We start from the raw sequence: 14,587 nt of genomic DNA, 5'->3' as shown, positions 1-14,587 counted from the left end.
AATATGTATGTTATTTACCTGCTAGAATATCTCCTTTCCATCGTTTCGCTCTGTCAAGTCTGCGCTGTGGGATTCTTTTTATTGCGGGAATCAGACATTCGAGACTTACAAAGTATAAGGTTTCTTTAATAATCTTTTAATAGCGAGACTTATGTAGTGTAGTACATTTATAATGAATTTCTTATTTACGAAGAATACTAGATAATATCAGTATTCGTTTTTGTCCTTTTTGATGTTTATTTTCAGATGCAATATATCGCATGTGAAAAATAAAAAAAGAAACGAATAATCGTCTTTTGCGTCTCCTAATAGTGTAGTGAAAGATAAACAAGTTGGTCGCCGGTTAAATCTATAAACTACAATATTCAGTAGAATTTACAATAAGAGAAGATATATCCTGTATACGTCAGAAGTACACATTGTTTACAATAGATACAATCTGGTACAACAAACTAAGGATTATATGGTAACAGACGTCGCAGTCAATTAACGAAGTCAATAAATCTAGATATTCGAAGAGAGCGGTAACGAGTAGCTAGGGAAAAGTAGAAGATTGTTACCAAGCTGTGAGGTTAAGTGCTTCCTTTGTCACAAGGACAAACCAAACTTCAATTAATTTAATAAACAATTAAACATTATAAAATTATTTGTTATGTAATGCAGTATACTGTTAATACGGATAAGACTAATAGATATGAATAGATTAATTTATTATTTTATATGAATGGAAGGAAAAATATTAAATTGGAGGAAGGAAAAAGCTTTGCTAGAAATTCTTTCGGTTGAATTAATTGCCAATTAAATTAATCGGAATTTGATAGAAGTTATTCAGAGCAATCGAATGATTATCAAATGCACAGATTTACTAGGATGACTATAAATGTTCAATTCTTCAATATCGCGTGCAAAGAGTTACAGTGCTCACACACATACGAAAAAACAACGAGATACTTGGAAATTGGTCGGACGCGTTACTTTATCAACGTTATATTTGTTAATCGAGATGATCGAGCAGGTTTGGAATCCTTTGCAATAAGAAATGGATTTCATTGTTAAATTCGGTTGTGTTGATTGAGAAAATAAATAGCTACGCGCGGTTTTTTGGTCCTTTTTAAAAGATCAGTTTATTTAAAAGATTCTTTTCTGTTTTATCGTAATATTCATGAAATTGTTATGCGAAAGGAATATTTTGGGCCCCATTCTCCAGCCTTACACTTTTTCACGCCTACCTTTTTACAACTTTCCTATTTATGGATCTGTCATTGAATCGATAATCAAGTATAAAATTGGAAGTTAACTCTTGTTTCTTTCACGTTAATTATATCATAAATTTGTTTTCGAAGAAAATATTAACTTTCATTGAAATATTAAAGACAAGAATCTAAAAAAATACCTCTTTGTTTTATGAATTTTTATTTTAAAATTATATAAATTTAATTGTTCGTTGATTTATAATTTTAATTTTGAATTAATAATTAAAATATTATATTTAGTTTGAGTTAAATCTGATCAAATATCATCATGCGATTCCTAGCTTCATTCTTTTTTTTTTTTTTATTGTTTTAATGATGTTAATGGTAGAAAAACAGATTCATAAATATTCAGTTTTCTAATTCGATAAAGTGTTTGTAAAACTGATAGAAATTTTTACCTTATTTAATAATAACTTTTTTTTTCTTTCTAAAAATTTAATCTACATTTGTTTTAATTATATAGTAAGTATAATTAATATAGAAAATGTATTTGAAAAAGATAATAATATACATTGTACAAAGCATATAGAAATTGCGAATAGTAATTGTCTTTGTAATTTTTTTAATTTAATATCTAATAAATGTGTGCGAGAGGAAGAAAGAGATACAATTTCAATAGACGATAAATTAAATTATTTCTATTTCATTTTGCAACAAAAGGTATTCGAATCACAAAATGAATGTAATGCTTGAGAATCTTCTATTTAAAAAAATTAATTGATTAAAAAAAGATTATTATATTTTGAGGTAAAAACAGAGCGTACGACAAAAGCTTCAATTTGTTAAAATATAGCGCGATATCATGGAAACATTTCAAAGTGATATGTCGTCATTGAGAGTCGATCGGATTTTGATTGGTTATCGTTTACGTGCCTCACTTCATGTTGTACTTCGCTCGTCGAATTTGCGCGCACGATTGCGTCCGCGTCGTGTAATATTCGAGATTAGTTTAACAATTGCGGCAGCGAAGCGTAAGTAACGTTTATCGATTAATAGCAGAAAAGTGTGCCGCGACGAGTAGCACATAAGTACATGAACGGAAGCGCGTATATTATAGTCGCGAGTGTATGCATAAATTAAAGTCCTGGTCGAGAGGGTTAAGATGAGTCACGCGTTCTATGTGCAGGGAAAGCGTGTAAGTGCTGCACTTGACGTCGTTTCGGCGCAGTTTGCGTATTGCATTCTCCACATCATCATGTTCCGTAAGCTCGACAATTAGATAAGAGGTAATTCTACGAGATACTACATTTCCTGATAATGAGAATGTGTGTGTGAGAGAGCAAGAGCGAGAGCGCGCGCGCGCGCGCGCGCGAGAGAGAGAGAGAGAGAGAGAGAGAGAGAGAGAGAGAGAGAGAGAGAGAGAGAGAGAGAGAGAAAAGGAATGCGTGTGTAACAGACACAGGCATGTATTAGTATAGCTTGAATTCGGAGATTTCATTGGTTTTCCTCTTAACGTCTTCATTACCGTCCAGCTTCTAGGTATTTGATGCGCGCGAAATGAATCAGAAGCTCCTCGGACTTTAACACGATAATCTCACGATTTGTTAGTGTTAGTATCATTTGTGCTGTGCAGCGATATCGTTTCTCACCACCAGTGGGAAACAATAACCGATAGAAATCTTTGATTCTATCAGATATGTCGCGGTATCATCCTGTACATAAAAAAAAAGATTATTTCTTGGAAGGACTGTCAATGTATTTTTGCCACTCTTTTCCTCGCGGTATTGTTATTTATTCTAATCATTTATTCCTAATTTATAATATCTAAAAATGTGTGTGTGTGTGTGTGTGTATTTAACAGGGTTGGAAAGTTACTTTTTAAAAGTTATTGTGTTACTTTTTTTAAAACAAGCTTAAATAAAAAATGAAAAAAATTATCCTTTTAATACTTTTTATTAAAATATTATTTTTTGTATCTTAAATTTGCAAGATCATAAGAAATAAATTTAGATGAAAGATTAAAAAATGCAAATAAGTAATTTCGATTTTTATAAGATTTATAAATACATCGAAATTTATACTTTTTGGTTCAATTTTATATTTAAAATTTTTAACATGTTTCTAACTCAAAATTATTTTTAAAATGCGGCAATGTGATTGGTTTATGATATCTTAAAATCACATTAATTACGAAAAAAGAAAAGTAACGCCGTTACCATTGCGCTAAAGAAAAGTAACTGTAGTGGTAACAACGTTACTATTAAATAACGCATTACTTCCCAACCCTATAGAGTATAGATACCTATTCTGTAACTCTTAACGATAGTTTGATATCGTACATTGTCGTTGGCCGCTTTTTTGCCATATATACAATATTTGCGCCAGCATAACGACAGTGTAACGATATCGATGCTGTCGTTGAGAGTTACAGAATCCCGCTACAGGTGTGTAATTTCGCACCGCAATTATATATCAACGTGATATATTAAGCACATTCGTAACTTTATATGTGCGAATTTTGCGACCTGGATATAAATTAACGGATAAACACACCGGCCGATAAGCAAGGCGTTAAGATATACGAGTGCCGTAAATATATACTTACAGACATTACAGATAGAGACTTCCAGAAGATCGAGTTTTCCCCTTTTGATTCATTAGCTTAGCCTCTTTTTTCCCGTCTTACACGCTACATGTATAGGCTGCCCGAAAATGTACGCGTACTTCGGACATTCGTATTATATTTTATGCGCGCGAACGGAAACGGACTGACGAAAATACGTCAGTGGATTTCAAATAATTTTGAAGTATCTATTTGGAGTATCTAAAGCGTCTCCGTGCCAGCAATGAGATGCGAAAAAAATTTTCTAGGGATTAAAATCCATACGGTTCGAGTGGTACTTCGCAACGAAACGATATTCGAATTAAATGTAAAAAATCATCTTCATATTAACAATGGATCGAAACTTGAACTGACACGGATCAAATTGAACGCGTTAAAAAAAATGTTCAGAGCTTACAACTCCGAAATTTTCATATTGCTTCACGTTTTGTCTATCCAGTTTCAAGTGATCCAGTTCTGTTTCTGTTTACTTACTAAAAAAACAATTGCAATAGAGACATCATATGAAAATAATAAAATAATATAATCCGTATAAAATATAATGCTGACAAATATAAAATCGCGTCTTCTCGATCAAAAATATTTAATAAGTGTCCAAATTACGCGTACATCGAGAGAATGTAGAATTCCTGACGCAGTATATATATATATATATATATATATAGACATATGGTGGTGCGCCGATTACCAATAACAGCATCATCTGGGAATACATATCTAACTGTATATATCAAGAGTTTGGGTATTAATTATTTACAGGGATATCATTACCCGGCCATTCCGCTTGTTTGCGAGAGTAAGCATAAGGAATTGGAAATCAGTGTGAGGAGCTTGAAGAAGAAGAAGACGAAGGATGAATCGTGTCCTCTCTACTTCAGTGCGACGATACGGCGGATTAGGTGAGTACTTATATTGTACAAAAGAGCTGTATTGTGCAAAATCCGGATTATTATTAACAAAGCTCGTTAACTAACGGGCGTTAAGCCCATAATATGTGGAAATAACTGCTTGTTCTCACATTTATGTTTTGAAACTTGGCGTAAACGAAGCTTCGAACGGTACACTTACTCGCTGTAATTACAAGATATTCTGCGGAAAACAATTTTGATTATTGTCAACTGGCTAAAGACTATTGTCCCGTTGGGATCCGTCTTGCAAAAGCTATCCCATAACAATTTCTTAAGTTCAGCCCCCGAAGCAGGATAAATAGCCTTTACCGAGTCAACATCTAAGTTTTGATAAACTTTGGTCCATTGTACGATATTTAGACAAGGATTGAGTTAGCTCGATCGATTGTTTAGAAAATAGATATCGCGTGAATCACGGAATCAGAAGGGAGCTTCGGTAAGGTAAAGTAAGTAAAGTTCGACAGGTAAAGTCTATCTCAAGAAATCCGTTGAGGTCGCGTCAAGTTCCATGGACACAGGGGAGGATGTCCGCCACAATAGCCGCAACAAAATTGTGTTATCGTCGACGAGCGTGTAAAATCTACTCGATGTAACGCTGTGCTGAACTTTGGAAATTTACCCGGCTTCTATCTAAGTGATTTTCTTCATCCTGTTACAATTGTCTTTTTCCGCGACGTATCGCACTACATTCTTCGCCACGTGGGCGTTTGTTTTCAATTAATTAAAAAACAAAAACTGGATATTTTTTTTAGTAGCTTTTTGCACGTTTATCGACAATACGTTGCTCGCATTTGTACACAGTTTACAAATGATAAAACCGATAGAAATACACTGCTCCCTCTCGCATTATAATGTCAAAATACAAAACCTCACGCATACATTTGCACGGAAATGCTCGCGAGGTACTCGGTCGACATATTCTTATGACCTTTTTTTAACAATGAGCTTACCTCGAGAACATCTCGCGATCTCAGTTCACTTCGCTAAACATACCTTTCACCTTTATAATTTCCCCTTGGTCGCGTGAAAAATATCTTAATGGGACGGTTATTAATATTCGTAATCTAGTCGCATTACTTAACAGAGCAGCGATTGATCCTTTTTTTAGTCTGTGTCTTCCTTCTTAATCTCCATTTAAATTCATTGATATTTGTTTCGTTTTCAACCTTTAAACTTTCAAGCATGAATTGTAACATACTGATAAAATTAAAATAATGAACACAAAATTAACGTAGACGTAAAAATAGGAGCATAATAAATTGTGATATTATAATTAGGTAACAATTTTGCGAGGATCTTATTGTAATTATTATTTATTGCATTTGTATTCAACTTACGACTGATAATTGTCAAGACGTTTGTTACTGCAATTATTTAAGACATTAATTTGTACAGATCTTTTTTTAACAGAACGTATATTCTATGATGATTAAAATTTTCAAACTTGAAAGTTTAATCTTTCTCCGATTATTATTATATCGAAGACACTGTAGCAGAATATTTGCGTACATAAATTTATTTTGCAAATACTTATTGCAAGACAAATAAGTTAATTTACATTTTGTTGTCAGCAGAAGGTTTTTGATCTTTACCCACAAAATACAAGATTTGTTTAAAAATTTCTAACTATATCTAAGCTAATTATTGAAACATTTTATTCTCTACCTAAATATTTTACGATTATATTCTCGAATAAACTCATTCGATGAAATATATGTTTTCAAGCATAGCTTGTACTTTGCGATGATTAAAATAAGATACGAAACATTATTAAAATAATTCACGTGTTATTAGATTTTTGTGAAGATTACATTTCCCATGCAACCGCAAATTAACGAGACTGTAATGTGTATACGATAGAACTCTAAAATGTATGTGCGAATATTTCACGCGAATATTTCTGGTATCTCGTGAAACATTCATATATCTCACTACCTTAGTTTGTACAGTTACTTGCTTAATTATGTAACGTTATATTATACACGTTTCAATATCTAGTCGCGTCAGTATGATATATATTCAAGATATTTCGTGTACCTCAGTACCGTTATAATATCTGTTTCAGTTTGCGGTATTTCTTCAATCCCCTTTGTGCATAGGTTCAGTTACGATGGCATGTGAATCTCCTTCCTGTTCTATTTTACATGTTAGATCTTTCCTTACTTCACAATTGCATATCGAAAATATTGGCATTTTCTTCAATACCTTCTACGCTACTTTTGATTTCTCTTGAGGTAAAATTCTTTTTACAAAAGTCTCACATACTGTAAATAATTTTATATTGACGTTTGATGTTTTTTGAGCTGTATGAATAAAGTCATTAGTTTTGATAATAATGCTTTTTCATATTAATAAAATTTTTTGATAATTATTTTTTCAATTATTGTCTTTTCAGATAAGAATATTTTAAAATAATTTGTAACAGTGAAAAAATGTAAACTGCATAGCATAGCTGCCAATAATAATATTAACATATGTTATTTCTGCGTTAAAAAATATATATTATTTATAATATAATTTATAGATTATTATCATTTGAATTTTAAAAATAAGAGAGAGAGAGAATATAATTTGTTAAAGAAATATTAAATAAAAAATTACAGTGGAATAATAGAATCATAATTATGAGAATAATAATTATAATATTTTTATTAAATGTTATGACAGTTTAAAGAAATTGAAACTATAAATATGATTAAAATATTAAAATATTATAGAACAAGAAGGAGAGTCGTTTCTATCGATTCATCCCTTAATTAATATATCCTATCTAAGTCCAAATATCTAAAATAATGTGCTTTGATATATCTCCCGTAGGTATGCATTACTGGAATTTCTAAAGGTGTTATGAATATATAACTCCTAAATATTGCAGTATACTTTCGGGATACTAACACGTTCAATGACGGCAATGTAATTAATTGTGCACTTGATACATATGCGATCAATATTAAACTTCAAAATTATTAGAACATGTAACAAAATTAAAAACTTCAATAAAATTAAAATTTATCTGGTTATACAAGATCTCAGGAATATTATTATTCTGTAAAATTTTATAATTTAATATTTTCTGTAAAATTTTTCGTCAAAATAGAAAATATAAAATTTCAGTAAAGCGATACGAAGAACTAATCATTTTATAAATGATTCTACACGGATTTTATGTAGGTTTCGGATTAAAGTAATTCTGAGTTGAGTATTAATTATCAAAGTATTTAACGTGAAACCTATTTGTCAAAAAGCATTCACATCGTGCAAAATGTTGTTGCACATACAGAATCGGGAATAAAGTCCTTGAGCTTTAACGTATATCTGGACAAGATAAAAAATACATATTGCACAATTTATTGCAGTAACTCATTCTCATTTCATAAACGTTAAAAAAGAAAAGCACATATCTGATAACAGAATTAGGAGAGAGGTAGCAGAAAAAGGTATTTTGTGCTTTGACTGCGTATCCCATAATTTTCAAACAAATTTCTTCTTACGCGGCGGTAGTACTCACGACAGAAACTTCGTTTGCTACGAGTAAAATTATTATTTACGCGGAAATGTGTGTCGCGTGCATTGCGAAATAAAACATTTTTTATAAAATTGCTACTGGAATTTGTTTTGTAATTTTTAATAATTGTTAATTTTTTGCCATTTATTCGTTGAATAGCATCAAGAGTTAAGTTTATATTTCCCTGTCTTAAGTAACAAAAAAGGATATACTCTCAAAGGGCCGTATTTTTTAAATTAATGTTTTTGCAGTTTTATTTTTATCTTAATAGTGTGAACTTGTTAGGGTCGTTGTGTTTGTCGCAAGAAATTCTTTCAACATTCCTAATTTTTCGAATAAAACTTGTACTTTGTAATCGTTATGAAAGAAAATGCTTTTATATACGATTAACCAGCGGATGTACGTGTTCTTTTAAGTTACAAGCTATATTGGAAAAGCGATATGCGTGCTTTCTTGATTTTGAAGTCACGTATTTCTCGTTAAACTTTCTTACAATCAGTAAAATCTTGTATCGCTTTTCTTGTATATTAGTTTTTAGGATGAGAACGCCGTGTAAAAATAATCGCAAGAAAATGTTGCGTATACCCTAAGAATGTAAATTTTTACTTTAAATTAGGAATATTTACACGGAGAAATGTAAGAGTTCATTCATTCGTTGAAAACAATTACATTACCATTAAACATCGGTTTCACATCCACACTATTAATATGTATATGCAAGGAATATTCCAAGAAAGATGTATATCGATAGCCTTTATGCTGTTATAATTTAAATTTACGTTTTTCTTAAAAACATTTAATAAATTATTTGATCACTTTATAGTTTTCGTTAAAAAATTACATTAAAGCTTAATCCAGAAAAGAATACTTGAACTTTTGTTATTATTTTGTTAATATTTTGTGTTAGATGTTTGCCAACGGAGAAAATTAATTTCAAACTTAAAATTTAATAACAATACTTTTGTTATCGATACACATGCTTTCTGGTATAAATCTTACGAAGTTGACGGTTTGTATCTGTTCGAGCTTCGAGCTAGACTTTCTCTGAAACTAGTCATTTTATTTACTTGTTACGCTTCTCACCCTCTCAGAATTCCGTGGATTAAGACGGGGTAAGCAATAAACGCTAATCCGATATCCATGTTAACCGTGGAAAGATTACTCGTCTCGTTTTCTTGCAAATCATGAACGTTAACTCTTGAGTCTTACCTTAACGCACTTGATCAAAAGAACTCGATTACTCGTTGCCGCGTCCCTTTGCAATAATCAGGATCACTTGGCTCACTCGTTTCACAGTCAGGATAAAACTGATTTAGGAGATGTTGCAATCGTCGGTGCGGGCATCTCTGATTTGTTGTTTCGTTTTTCTTGAGGTGCGCCTAATCAGGCTGCGACTACGTGGTTTGCTCTTCACCTCCTCGGTAACGGTGACGACGCTAGAACCCTGAGCCGCAACCACTTGCTGAGGATTCCCGCCGGGACCTGCGCTACCGGTTCTGCCGCCAGGGCTGCCGGACCTTGCATTGTGACAAAATAATAATAAATGAAAATTAGAAACAGGTACAAAATTCTTGTAATTGACCTGAATAACGTTGAGATATGTTTTGGTTCTTTCTTCGAATTTTCGATTTGGTATCCAGTTGTACTCATCCGCATATATTATTTTACTCTTTTATTAATTTGGACGAAGAATTAATAACTTTTGATATTAATAATTTTGTATTAGAAAAAATTATATTTTACATATAATTTAAAACTTGCCTTGTTGGGAAAAGATTGTTGCTAAAACTTAAGAAGGAAACTTTTCCAAAAATAGGTTTTAAGTAACGAACAGAAAAGGGTTGGAAGTAAAGGAATGTAAATATTATTTAAGACTTTTGAAATTAATATGCTGCGATATTAAATTCTAGCGCTCCATTAAACTGTCACAATTAATTATATAAGTTCCTTAAATGGAATTATAAACTAAGTCAAAAGTAAATATTTAAATGCTACGACAGTTTTCTCTTAAAACAAAATATAAAATGTAAAATATAAAATTTAAGTTTTGGTATTTTTCTCGATCTGAATAGGCTAAAGCGAAAACACATTTATATAAATACAACTTGAAATTTTTTCAACTGTGACATTTTTAGGGTATAAGTGCAAAATTTTTTCCTCGATGATTGAATAACACGAACGAGATATACACACAATTTTTATATATTGATGACAAAATCATCATATAATATATAATAACGAATAAAAGTACAAATAAAAAGAATCAAGCAGTGTAAATTATACAAGCTTGAGTATTAACAAATAATAATGTACGAGAGAATAATCGTCGATGATCTATTGAAACTATATACATTGAAAACGATATCGAATGTTTCACAATTATGTTCACATTTGATCTACCTTAACAATGGCGCGATTGGTGGCGCGGAAGTGCATTGAAAACCTTTTAGATTGGATACCTTGTTTTGTTAATGTATGCTGTTGATAGATGAAACACGTATAACGATTAAATGATAGATTTGCGAATGTGGGGCATTGGTTGAAATTATTTTTGTATATATCATTTAGAAAATTACGTTCTAATTGAATTTGCAACAAAATTTTTTTTCGAATTTCTATTGATTTTTATCGATATCAAAAGGACTTAATTTTTTAAACATCTATAAAATTTGATTTTTACAATATTTATATTCTTAGAAAAAGTATTTCAGTTTCTCAAACAGAAATAACTATTAATTATATATTGATAGGTGATAACTTACCCATTGTTATAATTTATACATATTAATTTTTTTACTATTTTCGAAGTTTAAAGGATGGGACAAAACTTATTATTAAGTGACGTTGACTTGTCCCTAAATCTATATTCTCGTTTTCTATTTAACTCAAAATATGCCTCTCACAATTCTCACTTCTCATTTACGTGGGATACAATCTTCATCTTAAGTCTACTTATCTGCACCAACTATCTGGGTTAAGTAAGCCTGACTTAGCGATTCACTGTGTCTTGAGATTACGGTCCTGTCTGTGATAGGCACGACATGAAAAATTTACTTAACCATCGTAATTAATACTAAGTAAAAAGCCATCGACTTTTAAATAAAGAGATGCAAACAATTGTGTTTGAATTAGTGTATACACGTTATTAGTGTATACATTCTAGAATATACTGATTATATTGTAAAATGTAATACATATGTGCAAAACTCATTTTTCGTAGAAATGGATTTATACTGGTTTGGTTTTTCTTCGGAAAAAAAAGAAGAGAATAAAGTTTAACCGGGAGTTTAACTTTTTAATATTCCTTAATGTATGAAACATTTTGATAAGCTGAGCTTTAAATCAGAAATTTATTGAAAAGAATAGATAAGAAATAAAGAGAAGTTTTATCCATTTTTTAATAATAATTTATAATTCGAAGACTTTTTGCATTGATTTATCCCCCCTTGGAGAGGAAAAAAGAAATTAATTTTAAATTTAGAAAAAAACTTTAAATGGGATTTACATATTATAATATATTCTGAAAAAAACACACAAGTTCCTTGTTGTTTAATGACTTTATTCGCGGGAAATAGCGTTAGTATATTATATGATACCTGCGTGATCCGTATGCCGAACATCTTCTCCTGAGTCCTGATTGCTCGACCTCACCGGTAGGATTCTTCGGCACGATTCTGGAAAGCGTGACGAAACATCTGAATAAGTCCTTAATGTTGTAATCGTCCTTTGCCGAGCACTCCATCACCTTAGCGCGTAGTTTTGGCAATTCGCAAAACAGCCACTCGCTCACGTCCTCGATAGGTACTTCCCTTCGTGCTGGCGCTAGATCGAGCTTGTTCCCGGCAACGACTATTGGTACTTCCTGTTGGAAAGAAAATACGTCTTTGTTGCTATTCTTCGCTCCAGTAAAGCGTAACTGGTGCGATTGAATAAAATAATATAAACGCTCTTCCAACCGATATTGTGGAAAATTTTAAATATTGAAAGGATTAACAAATCACGCTACTCCAAATATCAAATCGGAAAATTTAGTTCAAATCGTAGATGGATGAACAAATAACTATTGAATATTCGATAAACTCTTCGAGATAGACCACGAGCGAATGAATCTGAATAAGCCGCACCTGGTAATCGGGTCGTTGTTCTCTCACTTCCTCGAAGCAACGTTTCACGCACTCGAAACTCGGTAACGACGACGACGCGTACACGAGCAGGAATGCGTGGGCGGTGGCTATGCTCAACCGCCTCATCGCGGGAAACTGCAGGTCACCTGGATAAATAAGAAGAAAACGTATTTGATCTAATGTATTTTTATGCGAAAAAGAGTTTTTCCGCAAAAATCGTACATTGTTGTTGTACTCTGTGTACCGTGCAAAGTAAATTCTTAGAAAACGCTACTTAAAATAACTTTTTATTCACGACTCGGTCTCCGTTTCTTTTTATTCAAAGGATATGCTCGGCGACTATATCGTGATTTTTTTTTTTTTGCAAGTGTTACCGAGAACCGTGCTATTATTCTTGATAAACTTTTACTGCATACGAAATAAGTTACCGTCCGTTTATACGTGTACGCGCAAGGCGCGTTTATTTCGCTACTTTTTCTCGATACTCCCCGTTGCTTTCTCGCTAAAAAGTTATCGGGATGTATCTTTGTGCAATTTCGAATAGATGCTTGGTGCACGAGCGTATTTATACATGTACATCAAATGTATAGAACTCTTCTGAGTTACATTCATTTGATACGCGATTTTGATGCGAGATTGAAGCTTCCTTCATTTTCAATCAAAACGTTATAGTAAAACAATATTTCGTTTTACTATCGAGAACATTTGTATATAGTATTATATGCAGTTAATATTTTTCGTCATATCACATAGCGGATTGATGAGAAGAGAAACATTTCAGAACGTAATGGCTTTGAAGAAAATACAGAATTAATTTCCGTCACAGACTTATTGTTTTTCTCGTTCGAGCTCTTATGAATAATACATCCGCAAATGTACAAAATTTTCAAAGTATGACGATAAATTAACAATAACGTGATTATGTTAAGATTTATAATTACAATTTAAATGCATAATAGTAGTTAATTGAAATTTACTTAATTTAAGTATTGGATCATTGCAGAAGTACTCTACAGCACGCAACACATGAAACATCGCGTTATTACGTTGAAATAATATAATCCTTTTATAAATTACGCATGCACTTTAGCTTTTGCGATATTAGCAATTAATTTAAGTCATAGGCAAAATAATATTTTAATCTTTCCTATTTTCATATAAACTTTCTAGCTTCATATTTGACTGAAATGTAATTATGAAAACAATCTTTAATTTAAAGGAAAATTTTAATGAATTTTGACAATTACACATATCTTTTGTTTTGTCAAGAAATTTTCTTAAAAATCGGTATGCGTGCCCGCATATTACGGGTGGGAAAGAAAATCGACGTTTCACGCAACAATTTAAAGAGATTGGGGAACAGCGACGGATAGTCCAACTTACCCGCGGTATCTAGGAGATCGACCTTAAGCGTCAGAGTGCCGAGGACGCATTCTCGCGAGTACAGATCCTCCACGGTGGGCCGGTACCGTTCGCTGAAGCCCTGGCCGAGCAATCGGCGTATGATAGAACTTTTGCCGACCCCAGCACCGCCGAGCACCACCAGCCGGATCCTCTCGAGGTCGGCCATATTTTGCGGTCGGTCGCACCCTGGTGATCTGGAGCACGACCGTGAGAATGTCGCCGCCTCAGGATGGCATCACCCGGGAGGAGGTTGATCGGAATCTCGTCCACCTCCTGGAAATCCAATACGGTCGCCTTATCCGTCCCGCCACCCGCGTCCGTCAAGGTGCTCCTCCTTCGTCCGAAGGATACTAATTTGATTCCCCGCGGCGATTCCCGAACCGCGGTCAGGAACGAGTCGGTGGTGGTAGTTCCTCGAAATCGATCGGTCGCGATCGACGTCGCTTCGAAACGATCGCGTTTTTCCACCCAACGACGTCGCACGTCACCGACTTCCCCATTCACTTACCCCGCTTACGTTGCGCTCCCGCGGGAACTTCCATCTTCCTCGGGGAAATCGCTGCCATTCGCCCGCTCCGCGAGTTAAAATTCGAGTTAAAAGTCCTACTGAAAGATGTGAAAAAAACTTTGTTATTTACACGTGCCGAATATAAAATTTTATCGGCGAAATGAAATTATGAGACGGGGGAAACCTGGTGTAACGTCATTTGGGATCGCCAAGTGAACTGGAAATTGAAGTAAATAATATTACTGTGGACGCTCAGAATTAATTGGAATATTCCGTTCAGAACGGCAACTTTTTATTGAGGCCACATACCTTCATGCTTTAT

At 33.1% G+C, this 14,587-nt stretch overlaps 1 protein-coding gene across 14 annotated transcripts in view; it reads right to left on the bottom strand.

The window, feature by feature from the left end:
* Positions 1–7,805: 7,805 nt before the first annotated feature.
* Positions 7,806–14,587, bottom strand: part of LOC105838296 (GTP-binding protein Di-Ras2) — a 68,989-nt gene continuing 62,207 nt past the window's right edge. For 10 of the 14 annotated variants that reach the window (XM_012683755.3, XM_036289761.1, XM_036289762.1 and 7 more), the window contains 4 exons: positions 13,737–14,363; positions 12,354–12,499; positions 11,826–12,091; positions 7,806–9,746 (listed from right to left, as the gene is read on the bottom strand). In XM_012683755.3, coding sequence (XP_012539209.1) covers positions 9,542–9,746; positions 11,826–12,091; positions 12,354–12,499; positions 13,737–13,923 — 804 coding nt within the window. In that variant the 5' untranslated portion in view covers positions 13,924–14,363 and the 3' untranslated portion in view covers positions 7,806–9,541. The remainder of the gene's footprint in view (positions 9,747–11,825; positions 12,092–12,353; positions 12,500–13,736; positions 14,364–14,587) is intronic. The other 4 variants (XM_036289765.1, XM_012683761.3, XM_036289764.1 and 1 more) reach the window with 2 other exon arrangements.

This window comes from Monomorium pharaonis, chromosome 7 (genome assembly GCF_013373865.1).
Source record: "Monomorium pharaonis isolate MP-MQ-018 chromosome 7, ASM1337386v2, whole genome shotgun sequence".
NCBI classification, from domain to species: domain Eukaryota; kingdom Metazoa; phylum Arthropoda; class Insecta; order Hymenoptera; family Formicidae; genus Monomorium; species Monomorium pharaonis.
Note: the sequence above shows the minus strand (reverse complement) of the source record. Positions and strands in the feature narration are given on the sequence as shown.